Genomic DNA, 15,350 nt, shown 5'->3' with positions numbered 1-15,350 from the left:
CTCACACCCCCCCCACCCCATCCCCTGCTAGAAGGCAGGGATGAGGTGAGCAGGGGTGAGGATGCACGTGCCTACGTTGGTCCCTTTCACAGACGGACTCAGGAACTGGGTGAATGACTCTTCAGCCCATCACAGTTATGAACACCGGAAACGTCCCAATGATGGAGACCTCTACTGCTCGTTCCTCATTGAGATACTGGCTGACGATCTCCCTGAGTCTGGGTCTCTTACCTTCCCCTCACTGGACAAACTAGAGCAAAAGAATTAAAGGGCTGGTCCTACAAGAAAGGGAGGAGGTGGAAGGAAAGGATCAAGAATTTCATACAAGGAAGAACGGCAAGAAAGGCAGAGAGTGGGATTTGAAACTGGGCGGAACTGTCTTAGTCCCAGGACCAGGTACTGCAGGCGAAGAAAGGACGCGCAGCTGGTGGTGTTTGTGGAGGGAAGCTCTGAGCGATGTAATGGCCTCAAAGTGGCCTTATTTACACCTCTAGCTTCAGTGCCTGGGGCAGGGTACCGCATTCACTAGGGGACATTCCAGCAGGGTGCCCACCCCTTGAGAACTGTAAATGCAGGTCACCTTAGGTTACCCACCTACCATTGCCCCAGGGGGACAGTCCCTGCTCCAAAACATCTTTCCTTTAGTAAGAAGATTCCTAATTAAAAGTTCGCCTTGAATACAACGTAAGCACACCCTGGATGGACTGGGTTTCAGACTACATCACCCTTCATTACGAATCCAAAAATAAAGCAGATGATTTGGTGGTAAAATGTAACCCACAACAATAAATACAGAATCTGAGGAAGCAAAAAGGATCATCTTAACTAGACGGTGACCAGGGAACTGGTGGGTCCAAAGCGTCGGTCTTAGGAGAGGAGACTGAGTGACCCATTGAGGTTTCTACTGCAGACAAACTGGGGCCGCATCCCTGGGGTTAGGGACCAACTTTCCCAGGTCAGTGGACATCCTCGTGCCCAGCGGGGGTGCGGGGCAAGCGCATCTGCCCTCCATCTGCTGGAGAGATGGCTCGCCTCGCGATTGAGCACGCCTACCCACATCTGGGGTCCCGCTTTCCCTCTGATTCCAGGCGGTCTTCACAGGCACACTCAGGACTTCTGCAAGGTAAATGGCTGCATTTTTAAAATGTGTTTTTATTGAGTAGAGTCGATTTACAATGATGTGTTAACTTCGGCTGTGCAGCAAATGACTCACTTATACATATGTATACTTTTTCATTTTCTTTTCCGGGATGGTTTATCACAGGACACTGAATATAGTTCCCTGTGCTCTACAGTAGGACCTCGTTGTTTATCCACTCTATATATGTACTAGTCTGCATCTGCTGACCCCAAACTCCCACTCCATCCCTCCCCCAGCCCCTCCAGCTTGGCAACCACCAGTCTGTTCTCTACGTCTGTGAGTCTGTTTCTGTTTCATAGATAAGCTCATTTGTGCCATATTTTAGATTCCACATGTAAGTGATATCGCAGGGTGGTAAATGGTTGGAACTCACACACTTCTTTATCATTTAACACATGTAAAACCGCACTGCCACTTGTGCTACTTCCCTGTCTTTTTTTAGTGTGCCACGAAGTTTTTAGCGCTGAGTCCTAACCTCATTTCTTCTACACTCCCTCTCATTTTCACTGCCTGATTTTGCAGAGTTGGTGATTTCTAGGAACGTCTATGTCACATTCCAGCAGAACTGACTGCACTTTTAAGGATCACAGGTACAAAGTGTGTGATCCTGTAGGGGTGGGGATGGAGGTAGGGTTTCTGAGGGAGTTCAGGGGATGAACCCAAGAGGCCAGGGCACATGGGGGGCCAGTGCCTGATGTCACGTCGTTTCCCTTTTTTTTTTTTTTTTGCGGTACGCGGGCCTCTCACTGTTGTGGCCTCTCCCGTTGCGGAGCACAGGCTCCGGACGCGCAGGCTCAGCGGCCATGGCTCACGGGCCCAGCCGCTCTGCGGCATGTGGGATCTTCCTGGACTAGGGCACGAACCCGTGTTCCCGCACTGGCAGGTGGACTCTCAACCACTGTGCCACCAGGGAAGCCCACGTCGTTTCCCTTTTGAACGGCTCAAGCGACAGTGGTCAAGTTCACCTCCTCCAGCCTTCCACCCGCTGTTCTGCAGAGGCCTGGGGACCGTGATAAGGGGGCTAGGCAGCCAGGGAGGGGCGCCCACAGAGCTCACCTCCAGAGTGAGAGCCCGGCCTGACATCCGTCTCCCCTACCAGGGGTTCTCCTGGCCTTGCCATTTTTTGATGATTGGGGTGTCCTTCCACCTACAGCAGTGATGGCTCCTTTACAAGTTTGATCGAACTTGACCTCAAGAGTGACTCAGACACTGATCAAAAGGGAAAAGAAAACAAACGTACTGTCTGCTGGTTCCTCACTGGGGTGACGACGTGCTTGTCCGTCCAGTCAAATCTTAACGGCAAAGACACGTTGGAGATGGATGTGTGCGCGTCCGCCAGAAACCGGGGAAAACTGGAAGGTCTGCTTCGTAAATAAATAGCTGAGGATACACATGAGAAGAAAAGGCAACCCACATTATATTATAGGGATTCCTTTTGGAGGGACGTTTCAACAGAAACAGTGGAGTTTCTGATAAAGTCTGCCTTTTGTGCCTTTCCATACATGAAATGGATTAGCCGAAAGCTACAAAGATGAGAATCCCTCCAATAGGGCCAGGGCTGTCACATAAAATGACGTGTTTGATAGAAGCAGGTCAAAAAAAGATGAGTATAATTGACATCATTTGTTTGATCACAACCCATGGAACCATGGGTGTCTTGAATAGAAACAGCACAGAAAACTGGAGGAGAGATGAGGTATTAGCCCTCAGAGCCACGTGGAAATGTCTATATTTACGGTATTTAGTTCTTAAGCAATAATTAGAAGAGAGTGAACATGGATTTATTTTTCTAACTGTCAGCACCAGGTACGTGCTTGACACTTATTAAGCATTTAATAAATATTAAGTATTACTCGATTTACTAGCTTCACAATTGAACAATTCTCAAAAGTTAAGGAAACAAGTTAAAGCTGGGAAACTAATCAACTAGTAGCCCCATCGCACCGTACCTTTAAACTCTTCAGGGAACAAATAAGAAAACTGATTTATTCCATAGACGGCAGTGGAGTTTTCACCAGGAAATACAGAATTCAAGTATCGATGTCTATTAAGACTTTCCTAAAAGGAAAAAAAACCACACTCATTTGTATCACCCATGTTAACTTTCCAGAGCAAGCTGCATATAACTTACTTGGAGATAGCTTTCAGATGCAAAAGTTAAAGCATGATTTATTTCCTGCAGATCACGACAGAAGGTCATCTAAGATAATCAGATTAGTTTTATAAATGTTTTGTATTAAAATATTATCTGATTTCAGAGTAATTTTTGAAGCTGGGAAAGGAATGTCCCAGGAATTATAAATGGATAACCATTTATAATTCCTCTTTACTAAGCATGTTGAAAGCACTAAATATATGGTTATTTAATATAGTGGAAAAATAAAATAAATTGCAAATAAACACTAGACACTAGTGGGAATTGTCGCCAAAGAGCATTCATGTGATCCAAGAGCTATGGATCTGGGAAGACTGTTTTCTTTATCTCCGTATTTCCCAGCACAACTCATGAAGCACGGAAAAAGGAGTAAGTAACTAATGAATCAATAAATCTGATTCTCCTTGAGGCTTTATAGAGGTCTCTTTCATTTTGGGTAAAAAGGCTTTGGGAAAGAGATGCAATCCTGGAACTGTCCCAGGAAGATCGCCTGGCTTGTCTTTCCAAAGGGAAAATCGGACCATTGTTGACAGATTCCTCAGCTTTGAGTTTTGTGATAATAATCTTAGGCTTGTCTTTTGTATGAACACGCCTCCATTTCCTACTTCTAACCAGCTGTGTGGGATAAACAGAACTTCAGGAGACCCCACCATTTGGTAAGTGTCCAGCTCTAGCTATTCGGTACTTGCTTGTGCACTTACGTGTTTATTGCGTGTCTGTCCCATAAACCTATAAGCAAAATGAGGGCCAGGCTGGTCTGTCTTATCCGCTACTGTGTTTCCCTCACTGAGCACACACCTGGCACACGACAGATGCTTAATTAACATTTGCTGTTGAATATATGCATAACTACGTTTTATATACGTCATGCCCTTGATAGAGCTAAGCTGCTTTTCTTTTACATATGTATCTTTTTCAGATTCTTTCCCATTATAGGTTATTAAAAGATATTGAGTATAGTCCTCTGTGCTATACAGTAGGTCCTTGTTGGTTATCTATTTTATACCCAGTAGTGTGTATAGGTTTATCCCAAACTCCTAATTTATCCCTTGCACCCCTTTCCTCTTTGGTAACCATAGTTTGTTCTCTATGTCTGTGGGCCTGTTTCTGTTTTGTAAGTAAGTTCATTTGCATCATTTTTTTAGATTCCACATACAAGCGATATCACGCGGTATTTGTCTTTCTCTCTCTGACTTATTTCACCTAGCGTGATAATCTCTAGGCCCATCCATGTTGCTGCAAATGGCATAAGCTGTTTGTTTTCAAGCAAATTACTCCTGGGACTTATCATAATCTTATTTTTTCCTTATTGAGCATATGCCTGGAGGGACTGTTAATCAACGAAATGATCGCCAGTTACTGAGTTTTAGACATTTAAAGATAATCTTGATAATAATAAAAGCCTCTGAGTATGATTTGGAAAGGAGATGTAAAAATCTATCAACAGAAGTGAAACGCAAAGCAAGTGTGAGTAGAGGCCGTGTGACAAATCTAAGCCAGCGACTGCAAACTGCTGAGGAGCCCAGCGGCCTCCCTCGTCCTGTAAGCATCTACTGGCCACTGCTGCGAGCTGGAGGCACGAGCGAAGGCCTGAGAAGGTAGGACCTCTATGGATGTACGGGAAAGCCCGCTGCAGCCAGGAGGATGGGCCTCACAGACCATCCACAGGGAGCTTACCCCCTGAATCTGAACTGCCAGGACGGCAGGGAGGGAGGCCCTGCTGCTCACAGGCTGCACCCAGGCCATGACTAAACACTCGGCCGGCCTACTGGGGAAGGGCCTCCCCTGAAGACTGGTTTGGGATTTGTGTGTCCCCATGGCCTCCTACCCTCCCGTGGCCTGCGGGGCATCTAGGGTACCCTGCCCTCACCCCTTCTCTCAGCTCAGAGATGCTGCAGACACTCTCCCTGACCCTCCCCGACGTCCTCTCTCAGTCCTGACTCCTGGGATAGAGAAAAGAAAGAAAGAGAAGACACACAAATCACCAGTATCAGGAAGGAAACAAGGGCCGCTACAGACGCTTCAGGCACTTGACCACTTGAGGCCAATAAGTTTGACAACCTATGTGAAACGGACAAACTCTTTGGAAGACTCACATTACCAACTCTGGATACAAGAGAAACAGAAAACTTGAACAGCTTTTTATCAAGTAAAGGCATTGAATTCCTAACTGAAAATGACTCCGCAAAGAAAACTCCAGGCCGAGATGGCTTCATTGGTGAATTCTATACAATTAAAAAAGAAATACCAATAGCAACTGCGCGCACATTCTTTGAGAAAACAAAGGCGAAGGGAACTCTTCGCAACTGATTTTATAAGGCCAGTATAACCCTGACCCCAAACCAGACAAAAACATCTCAAAGAAAGAGAAATACACACCAACAGCCCTCATGACTACAGGTGTAAAATCCTTAAGAAAATATTAGCAAATCAAAGCCAACAATTTATAAGAAAGACAATACATCATGATCAAGTGAGGGCCATTAAAAAAGACTATGTTGGTTTAACATCTGAAAATCAGTCAACATAATACACCATATTAATGGAATGAAAGAGGAAGGAAAACTATATGGTATTTTCAATAGACGCAGAAAAAGCACTTAACGATTCATAATCCTTTCACGATAGAAACTCTCAGCAGTGAATGAAAAGAAACTTCTTCAACCTGATGGAAAGAATCTATGAAGTGCCTGTTTCAATCAGAGGCCAACTTCGAACAGAATCCATTTGTGTCTCATTTCCTACTGAATTAGTCAGAAAACCTAGACTATCTTGTTATACATGGTAGATGTTAAAATACTGGATAAATGGATGGACAGATGAATGACTGACTGAATCAGTTCTGACCCAAGATTTCAAGTTTCTGGTATATTTTCATTTTGGCAGCGTATGCGTGAAGCTAGAGCCATTAGAAGTTGCCACCCGAACCACAGTGTCTTACATCAATTTCACCTCTTAATGTTTCTGGTAGATAGAAATTGCGGTTTAAAGCATTCTGGATAAAGTTTATTTGGAGGAAATAATCCAGATCTTCGGGGGCTGTTTACAGCAAACATCTGTGGTTCATTCATTAGGATCATTCATTGTAAAATGACCTTCTATTTATACGTAAACAAACATGCCTCAAAGTACACATAATTTTATTTTTTAAAAACAGAGCATATAATCATCAAGGCAAGAATTTTTAAGGTGGAGCTTCTGAAATTTTAAGCAAAATCACACGTGCATTGGCATACAAATACTTTTATGAGGTGAGAACATACAACTTTTATTGGTTCCCTTATTGGGTCTGTGGTCTCCCACAGGGGTCAGAAGACCAGCTGCTCTGTGGTCAGACAGGGAGCCTCAGCAAATGTCAGTCCACACCTGGGCTGTAGCACAAAGAACAGGCTGAACCCGACGGCAGGGGCTTCCTGAGCACCAGAAGCTTCTAAGGAGTGAAAGGGCAGAGGAGCGGCTGCTGTCCCCCACTTCTCCAGTCACTTATCCTATGAGGCATCCCATAATCACCCCAGGAGGAGCCTGGTCTTCACCCAACAATAACCAAGTGTGTACAAGTATCACAGGTGCCACCTGACTTCCGCTCAAGGAATACTCCCGGGGAACTTAGGAAACCCTGTAAGGCAGGGATAACAAAACCTTTCACCATGAACCCATGATGGTGAAAAACATTACTTATCAATCAGATCCTTTCTCTAACTGCGTCAGCAGTTCCCTGAACACCTTTCCACTGTGTTTTGGGCAGCCACTAGTCAGTCATCAATGCATCTGCAAACAAGAGGACACCTCTTTGCTCTCCCTAAATAAGATACCAAGATCCAAAGACTACAGCTCCTGGTTCAACATTTGTCCACTTTTCACCCTAAAACCTCTCCATTCTCTCTAGCACAACACAGAGCACTTTATAACTCTATTTTAATTTTTAAACTTTTTTTTTCGTTTTAAGTTGATTATGGAGCCAGGGAATTTTCTAGGATCTGTACATAATTTACCCCGATGGGTAAATAGAGAATCTCAACTTAACCAATTCCTAATTAGACATAATTTTATTTTAATTTTTATTTTTTTGCAGTACGCGGACCTCTCACTGTTGTGGCCTCTCCTGTTGCGGAGCACAGGCTCCGGATGCGCAGGCTCAGCGGCCATGGCTCATGGGCCCAGCCGCTCCGCAGCATGTGGGATCCTCCCGGACCGGGGCACGAACCCGTGTCCCCTGCATCGGCAGGTGGACTCTCAACCGCTGTGCCACCAGGGAAGCCCTGATATAATCTTAAAGAGATAAAGCTTTGCACAGTTATACTGAGTGTCAGTTACAACACATTTTAATCCATCTTACCAGGCCAGAGAGGTGCTTCCCAATGCTTGTGGGTACCCGGCAAGCAAGGCCCTTTCTATCTGCTCACGTCCAGCTCTGCCCCAGGTCCAAACAGCTGTTTAGGTTCAAACACAGTTTCCAGCAAGTGTGGACAGAAGCCCTCGTTGCTCTCCTTTCCGGGCCCCCATCTCAAGAACTAAACTCCCACTGGGAGCAATTGCTTTGAACATCTTTCAGGCTTTCTCAGCTCAAGGTTTTTAAACTTACCGAGAATCTTCCTCACTCTGCCCTTGTCTGTTTACAACTGTCTATCTCCTGGCATGCACCCTTGCAGAACCCGAGACAGCATCTCCTGGGTATGGCCTCTAGTATGAGTAACTATACAATATGAGTGAATACATATATATTTATAAATTATATAAGTAACATAGGTTCAAAATACATATTCATTACTCTGGCCTCCTTGTGACTTCAATTCTCAATTTTTTTATTTTTGATAAGTATGGCAGTGCTTTTATTTCTTCAGTCAATGAATACATTAGCGGTATGGGTGGGATTGATTTTTTTCCCCTAAGGTGTTAGTTCACCACCATATGCCTCCAAGCTCAGGGCAGGAATGGAATACAGGACAAAAACTTTGATCTTAAGCAATTATACCGGTGCTTCTGGTTTTGAAAGCTAGAGAAATAAATTGGTGATAAAAATACACATCGTGGTTTGGGCAAAAAACAAGAATGCACAGAATCAGGCAAGGCTGGCACTTCCTAAACACTGGAGGTCCAGGGAGATGAGAACGAGAAGTAGAAGAGAGCACCACTACAGAATCCCATGGAAAGCTCAAGAAAATACCAGGAAAATAAGAAATGCAATTCCACTAAGCAGCAGGATTACTGATTTCATACTTGCTTTTGATTAAGAAAGAAGGAATTTTCTTTGATAACTTAAAAAATGATAATGACCTCTCATGACCACACACTTTCCCTGTGTCCCCAGCCCACAGCTCCCAGTATTGGATACATATTGAATGGAACACAGTGAGGTCAACTCTAAATCATTACCTCTTGCAGCTTGCTTGGTTTCAGGAAAAACCTTATTTTTACTGAGCTAACTGGTGTGTTCCTGAGTTTTAATGCTGGCGTGCATCTGAGATTACCGAGCCTTTTCAAAATAATCTGAAAAGGAAATGAAATGCTTCCCCCTTCTCTAAATCGGTCTCCACCAAGTCAGCGGAACTTGCAGGGTGTGCGCTAGTCCAAGGGGCCCGCGTTCAGTTAAATCATAAACCGGCAGGATTCCCTGAGCTTGCTGAAGGCTGGCTCTGTGCGGATAAAATTCCGACTTCAGAAGGAGGTGGCCAGTGCCCTCTCCGGAAGATGGGCAGGTTTCTCCGCCTACTTCTGGTTCCCATCCTTGAAATGCAGTTTGGGAAGGCGGCGAGGACGCCCGGGGGCTCCAAAAGGGGGTGCGCCTTCCAATCAGGACCACCTTGGACGTAGCCAGTGGTCACCCGCAGCTGCACATCTTTCTTGGAGGACCCCTCTGTGGGTCAGCACGGCTCGCGCGCGTCACGCCAGCTCTGGAACGCAGGCGCGTCACCGGACTGCGCGCAGGCGACCCCGGGGGTGGCGCTCCGGTGGCCCCTCTGTCCCGGGACAGGAAGCCCAGGGGAACGCGAGGGTGCGCTCAGGTCCCCCTCCCCCGTCCCCGGGACAGGAAGCCCAGGGGACCCCGGGGGTGAGCTCAGGTCCCCTCCCCCTCCCCGGGACAGGAAGCCCAGGGGACCCGGGGGTGCGCTCAGGTCCCCCTCCCCCGTCCCCGGGACAGGAAGCCCAGGGGACCCCGGGGGTGAGCTCAGGTCCCCTCCCCCTCCCCGGGACAGGAAGCCCAGGGGACCCGGGGGTGCGCTCAGGTCCCCCTCCCCCGTCCCTGGGACAGGAAGCCCAGGGGACCCGGGGGTGCGCTCAGGTCCCCCTCCCCCTTCCGGGACAGGCAGGCGGGAAGGGCCCCGGGGAGCGCGGTACCCGGAAGGCAGCGGGCGGGTTGCGGCCGCTCGGCGGGGCCGGGGCGGCGCCGGAACAGCAGCAGCAGCAGAGCAGCCAGAGGCGCCGCAGCTCCATCGCGCGCGCTCCCTCTTCCGGTCGCGGGCTCCCGCAGCCGGCAGGTACGGAGATTGGGGGCCGCGGGCGGGGCGCGGGGCTGAGACGGTTACGCCCCTTCTTCCCCGCCGCCCGGAAGTGGGTGTCCGGCGGCCGCGAAGCGCGGCTTCGCGCCGCGCTCGGCGGAGCGCTCGCCCGGGACCCCGTGTTCCGGTGTCGCCCCGCGCCTGCTAGAAGAGAGCCTGAGGGTGGGCTTCGCACGGGAGCGACAGTACGCGCTGTCGCGTGACCGCACTTGCTGCCTCAAGCCCCTTCTGCCTCCTCCTCCTGTCTCGGATGGAAAGATGCGGGCAGCCGCGGAGTTTAATTTCACCTTCATCCTGTTTCTTCTGTGATGGGCTCTGCCATTGGGAACCTGATTCCGAAATAATGTCTGCGAATTTGCACGGAGACATTCATTCAGCAGATGTTTATGAAATACATATCAAAACGTACAGTTGTGAAAATAGTACGCAATGTTTCGGTTTATTACATTATGGCCGTTTCAAACTTTGGAAGCCAGTTTCTTCATTTGCACAGAAAGAAACGTAGCGTTTAATTCTTAAGTTTGTGGTCAAATTGTGTGTGTGTGTGTGTTATTTTAGACTGTTTTAATTCCTTTTTACAAGCCAGGTGCATTTTGTAGTTTCGGCTCATTTTGTAGTTCAGAAGAGTGGGGCTCCCCAGATGGTCCCCAAACTCCCCTCCCTGCAAGCGGCAAACCCAGCCTGCGGCCACTTCCTGAAACCTGTGTCCCGGAACCACCAGGGTTGAGCCCACCTCTTACTCGTGGGTTTCTGGTTTTCCGTGAGGGGTGAGAACTCCAAGTAGGCACAGGGGAGAACGCTTTATCAGCATCCCTGCTAGGACCATCTTGGGGCCATGTCCTCATTCCCTAGGGCATCTCCCCGGAGGGAGCTCGCCAGGTCAAAGCACAGCACGTGCGCATGTCTGTCTCTTGGGCAGTGGTGCTGCGAGGGTGTTCCGGAAGGATAGCTTTAGGTTTAATGGTACCTGGTTGAGGTTAGATTTTTGCCATCGTTAGCATATTTCTTTCCATTTCCCTCTTTGCTCTGCCAGACTCTGTTCCTTACACCATCCCTGATGCCCCAGGGCCTTTGCACAAGTGGGTCCCTCCTCACATCACTGTCACCTCCTCCTTGGGGAAGCCCTCCTGATGCTCTCAGCCTGGGACGGGCTCTGGCAACAGAGGCCCCAGAACAGGCACTCCTGTGTAGCTGCATAGTTTCTCCTTTAAATGTGAGCTTGTCTTCACTCCCAGCTGGCCCTGATGACTGGGCAGGTGGTGATGGTGCAAGAGCTCCCTGAAGGTCTCCCTGGGAGCCTGGGCTCCCCACACACTTTCCCTGTGTCCCCAGCCCATGGCTCCCAGGCCAGACCAATGACGGAGAAACCTGTGCCATTCACTCAGCCACAGCTGAGACCACGTCCTCCTGGTGCACCTCCAGGCCAGTGGGGCTTCCTGGAGGAAAGGGCCTGCAGACCTGGGAGGTTGGGCAAAGGACTTAGTAGAGGCAAGAAAAGATGAAATGTTTAGGAGGTCCTGGGGGTTGGGGAGGATGTGGCAGAGAGGAGGGGCTACAAGGGGTCAGCCTCCCACCCTCTGCCAGCCTGGGTGGGAGGGTGTCCAGTACTGAAGGACAGATGAGGCCCCCCGCACCTCGGGCCAGGCTTCTGCACCCTCAGCACTGGCGAAGGGGCTGAAGAGGCCTGGGGAGGGCAGGGGGGCTGAAAACTCAGTCTCTCTCCTCCCACCCCCGCCCTCAGCAATGACTACCTGTTCCACGAGGGGCCCCGCCAGACGCTGGCCATCAAGCAGGCGATGCGCTGGAAGTACACACCCATGGGGAGCGACGCTGCCGGTCCACAGTGGTACATGGGCCTGACCAGCTCGGATCCCCGAGAAGCCTGGAACACGCTCACTCAGGCGCTCTGGACAGCCCATACCTCGAGGCTTATGTCCACAAGCGCGGATTCCACAGCCCCCAGGAGCGCAGCATGCCCTCGGGTGAGTGCCCGGCCCCACCCGGCCGACACCAGGCCCTCCTCGAGGGGAGGGTGAGGCCTAGAGGTGCAGAGATGACCCCTGACCCCTACCCCGCAACCTACACCCAGCGGCTCCGGGAGACGACTGCCTGGTAGGCGGCATCATCCCCGCGCAGTACAGGGGCCCCTGCGCGCGGTAGGGAGCGTGCTGTGGGAAGACAGACCCATGGGGCAAGGAGTACGGTGATCCTGGGCCAGGGTACTCGACCCAGGGGCTGGGGTGAGACCGTCCAGGGCCAGGAGGCGGGGCCAGCCGGTGACCCAGGTCCTGGCCCCCCAGTGATCCACAGGCACCAATTCGCAGAGGAGCCGCTGTGGCGCACGTCTGACTACGTGCTATACCTGTCAGCGCCCAGTGCCCGCGCTACACCACCCAGAACTACCGGCAGTGGGCACAGAACCCTGCTGCCCCTCCACCGGCCAGCAGCCCCCGCCCGTCTACACGGCCAGTCGCTGATAAAGATCGTGCTGCCCGATGTGGCTCTTCGGGACCGGTGCCTCTCCCTCAAGGCGTCTGTCCACCTCTGGGGCCGGGACCTGGGGCCCTCAGGCAGCCAGGTGAAGGGAGCTCTGAACCAGGACCCTAGTTTCCAAGCTCCAGGGCAGAGTCAGACAGACGAGCTCTCCTGCCCTCGGCCCCCCTACGCCGGGCCCCAGGCCAAGGCACAGTCCTGGCCCCGGGTGGCCTGGGCACAGGGAGCCGCACTCGGGCCGCCTGCCCGGAATGCTGAACCTCACCATCGCCAGGGCCAGGGTCTGGGCCCAGCCCCTAACCCCGAGGCTGGGCTCCTGGCAGCTCAGCAATGGCTCTGTCCTCCAGGGCTGGTGGCACCCGGGAGACCCTAGTCTGGCCGGGTCTGACACATCCGGCCCTGTGGCCAAGTTTAAATAAAGTATATCATCGCACAAAGGCACTTTGTACGTGCCTGGCACGTCTTAAGCACTCAGTATTAGCTATTTATTTTATTTTTAAGTAGCTTTTCCCCTCCTTTGGTTATTGTTGCACTGCTTTCCATCTGCTCAGCTTTGTTCGTAGTCACCCAGTTCTTCGTGCTTTCTTCTCCTTGTTTTTAATTTTTTTCAGATCATTTCACTTCATATTAACCTAATCCTAGAGAATGGACCAAAGGAGCAGAAGTAGTGTTCAAATAAGTTAACGTCCCATTCCAGCAGCATCTCAGGTTAAGGATTTTCTGGTGAAGGTGGGGGCCACTTTAAGGATGAAAGCAGCTCTTTTGCCCCTTTTTCCTATTTATACCTTTCTGTCCCCCTCTAACCTTAAAAGAATAATTATAGGAATGAGGCCACTAGGCAGTTTAACCTAACTTCTGACTTACGGGCTCCTGAATGCACACCATGCCTTGCTAACCTGTTGATTTGTTTCCTAGATAAAAAGAAGGAAGAATGAAGAATTCAGCAAGTAAAGAATGGCTATCTCTCTACCCCCAAGGCCCCTTAACAATCCTGCAGGCAGATTAGGCGGAGGAGATAACATCTGAAGAAGGAGTCAGCCAGCCTGCACGCTCTCCTGCCTCCATGATTCACTGAGATTCTTCCCCCCATTTTCCCCTTTAAACACTGAACTGGCTGAGCAGAATCTTGGGCGTTGGTGTTAGGACAGGAGTCCACCTTCTCCCCAGATTGCCGCCCTTTCTGATTGAAGCACCTTTTCTTTCTATTCACACTTGCCTCTCAAATTATTGGCTTTTGAGTGGTGAGCAGCTGAACCCGAGTTTGGTAGCAAGGAGACCAGGCCACGTCCAATGTCCATTGTCTTTCAGGAGAACACAGATTTGTTTCTCCAATTTAAAGTGCACAGTGAGTGCAAATTCCTGTGCAGTAGTTCTGGAGTGGGCCCTGATTATGCTTTTCTAACCATCTCCCAGGGCTGTTGCTGCTGGTAGCAGGGGCCACACTTAGAAGGGCAAGCAGTACACCAAGCCTGCTGCTGTTTCTGCACTCCCTTCACTCAGCAGAGAAATGAAGGACGGCTGAGGTGTCTCCCTCAGAGAAAATTCATATTCCTTTCTGGTCATTGCACCTCTGCTCATTTCCTCGGACAGTGAGTACCAGTGAGTAATATTGTCCTCTCTGGCCTCAGGGAAGCTATGTGATTTGCAGCTTCCCGGGTAAACTGAGAATGGAGGCCCCCTACTCACACGCTATTAAGAATTTCAGGATGGCAACAAGTGCTGAGTCTCTGAGCACAGGGTCCTGTGTGGTTCCCCATGCCACACGCCCACACAGGCGGCTTACTAGGCCTTGCTACTCTAATCTTTTCTAAACAAGGCTTCCGGGAGTCTTTGGAATTGACGTCAAGGTCAGCCCTCTTAGACTTTTTAGAACCACCATCTGGTGTACGTCTTTCGTTCTTGCCTAGGTACGGTGAGTCATACTATTCTCTGATGGAAAATCGATAATAAAGATAATGTACACCTGTTCTGGGTATTAGGAATAAAGACATGAAAGTTTTTTCTATGCATGTATGATGAAACGATTGCTCTCGGAATGTAGGGGGTAAAGGTTTAATTTAAACAGCGAGCTCACAGGTCAATGTTCATATCAACTCCGGCTGTTCTTCTGCAACAAGCCCTCTCCTGTAAGTCACTCAAGCTAAAATAAATATATTGCAATATATATATATAGCAAACTTTTAAGTTTGAAATGCAAAATTCTGCTAAAATATATACATATATATATATTTTTTTAGCAGAAGTTTGCATTCAGATCATAGCTATTGTTTATTGACAACCTACTGAGTCAGAACATTTAAATACAGGCAGCCACCTTACCCCAGGAAAACTGGTTCAGTAAAAAAGCCATTTAAACTAAATTTATTTCCTAAGCTCACGTCAACAATTGTGTCTTGGGCACCTATTAAGTGCCAGACATTCTGGTTAATGAGGATCTGTCAGTAAGTAAGTGACTGAAGAGACAAAAATCCCCACCCTCGTGGAGCTGGCCTCCAGGGAGGAAAGATACGCACAAGTTAGTAAAAGTGTTACAAGGCAATAAAACAGGATACAGAGGGTCAGGAGTGAGTGGTCGGGCTGCAATTTTCAGTAAGGTGCTTGGGAGGAAACTCTGGGGAAGAGACATCTGAGCAGACCTGAAGCAGGTGAAGTGAGATGCTCAAGTGTCTGGGAGAGAGAAACTAAGATGGAAAGAATAGTTAGTGCCGAGGCGTTGAGGTGGGAGTGTCCAGAAGCATCGAAGACATCCATGCGGTGGAGAGGAGAGAACGCGGGGAGTGCAGAAGCAGCGCTCAGACTGTGTACTTCTCTGCAGGTTAAAGGGGAATCAAAATTATTTATTAAGTAGTTATTAGAAAGGGATTTGAAAAAGCTTTTATCTTGAAAATTGAAGGTTGCACGTTCCTGCTAATTTTTAGAATAAACACCATCAATTTCATCTATGTGGGAGGTGTAATTCTTCTCATTAAATTGGCAGAATAGCACACTGGGCTTCCTTTGCTTCTGTGTTGGTTGTTTGTTGCTACATAACAATAACCCCCAAACTTAGTAGCTTAAAGTACTA

At 49.1% G+C, this 15,350-nt stretch overlaps 1 protein-coding gene and 1 long non-coding RNA gene across 3 annotated transcripts in view; one reads left to right on the top strand and one right to left on the bottom strand.

Annotated features, from left to right (window-relative positions):
* Window positions 1-9,766, bottom strand: part of CTSO (cathepsin O) — a 25,042-nt gene extending 15,276 nt beyond the window's left edge. For both annotated transcript variants that reach the window (XM_024746127.1, XM_024746126.1), the window contains exons 1-3: window positions 9,633-9,766; window positions 3,091-3,199; window positions 2,382-2,521 (exon numbers count right to left, since the gene is read on the bottom strand). In XM_024746127.1, the coding sequence (XP_024601895.1) occupies window positions 2,382-2,521; window positions 3,091-3,199; window positions 9,633-9,728 (345 nt within the window). In that variant the 5' untranslated portion in view covers window positions 9,729-9,766. The remainder of the gene's footprint in view (window positions 1-2,381; window positions 2,522-3,090; window positions 3,200-9,632) is intronic.
* LOC112400403 (uncharacterized) lies at window positions 9,634-14,417 on the top strand. The gene is made up of 3 exons (XR_003003397.1): window positions 9,634-9,772; window positions 11,535-11,775; window positions 13,202-14,417. It is a non-coding gene; the product is annotated as an uncharacterized LOC112400403 (long non-coding RNA).
* Window positions 14,418-15,350: the final 933 nt, after the last annotated feature.

The sequence above is a fragment of the Neophocaena asiaeorientalis genome, unplaced genomic scaffold (assembly GCF_003031525.2).
Source record: "Neophocaena asiaeorientalis asiaeorientalis breed wild unplaced genomic scaffold, Neophocaena_asiaeorientalis_V1.1 scaffold51, whole genome shotgun sequence".
Taxonomy (NCBI): Eukaryota; Metazoa; Chordata; class Mammalia; order Artiodactyla; family Phocoenidae; genus Neophocaena; species Neophocaena asiaeorientalis.
Note: the sequence above shows the minus strand (reverse complement) of the source record. Positions and strands in the feature narration are given on the sequence as shown.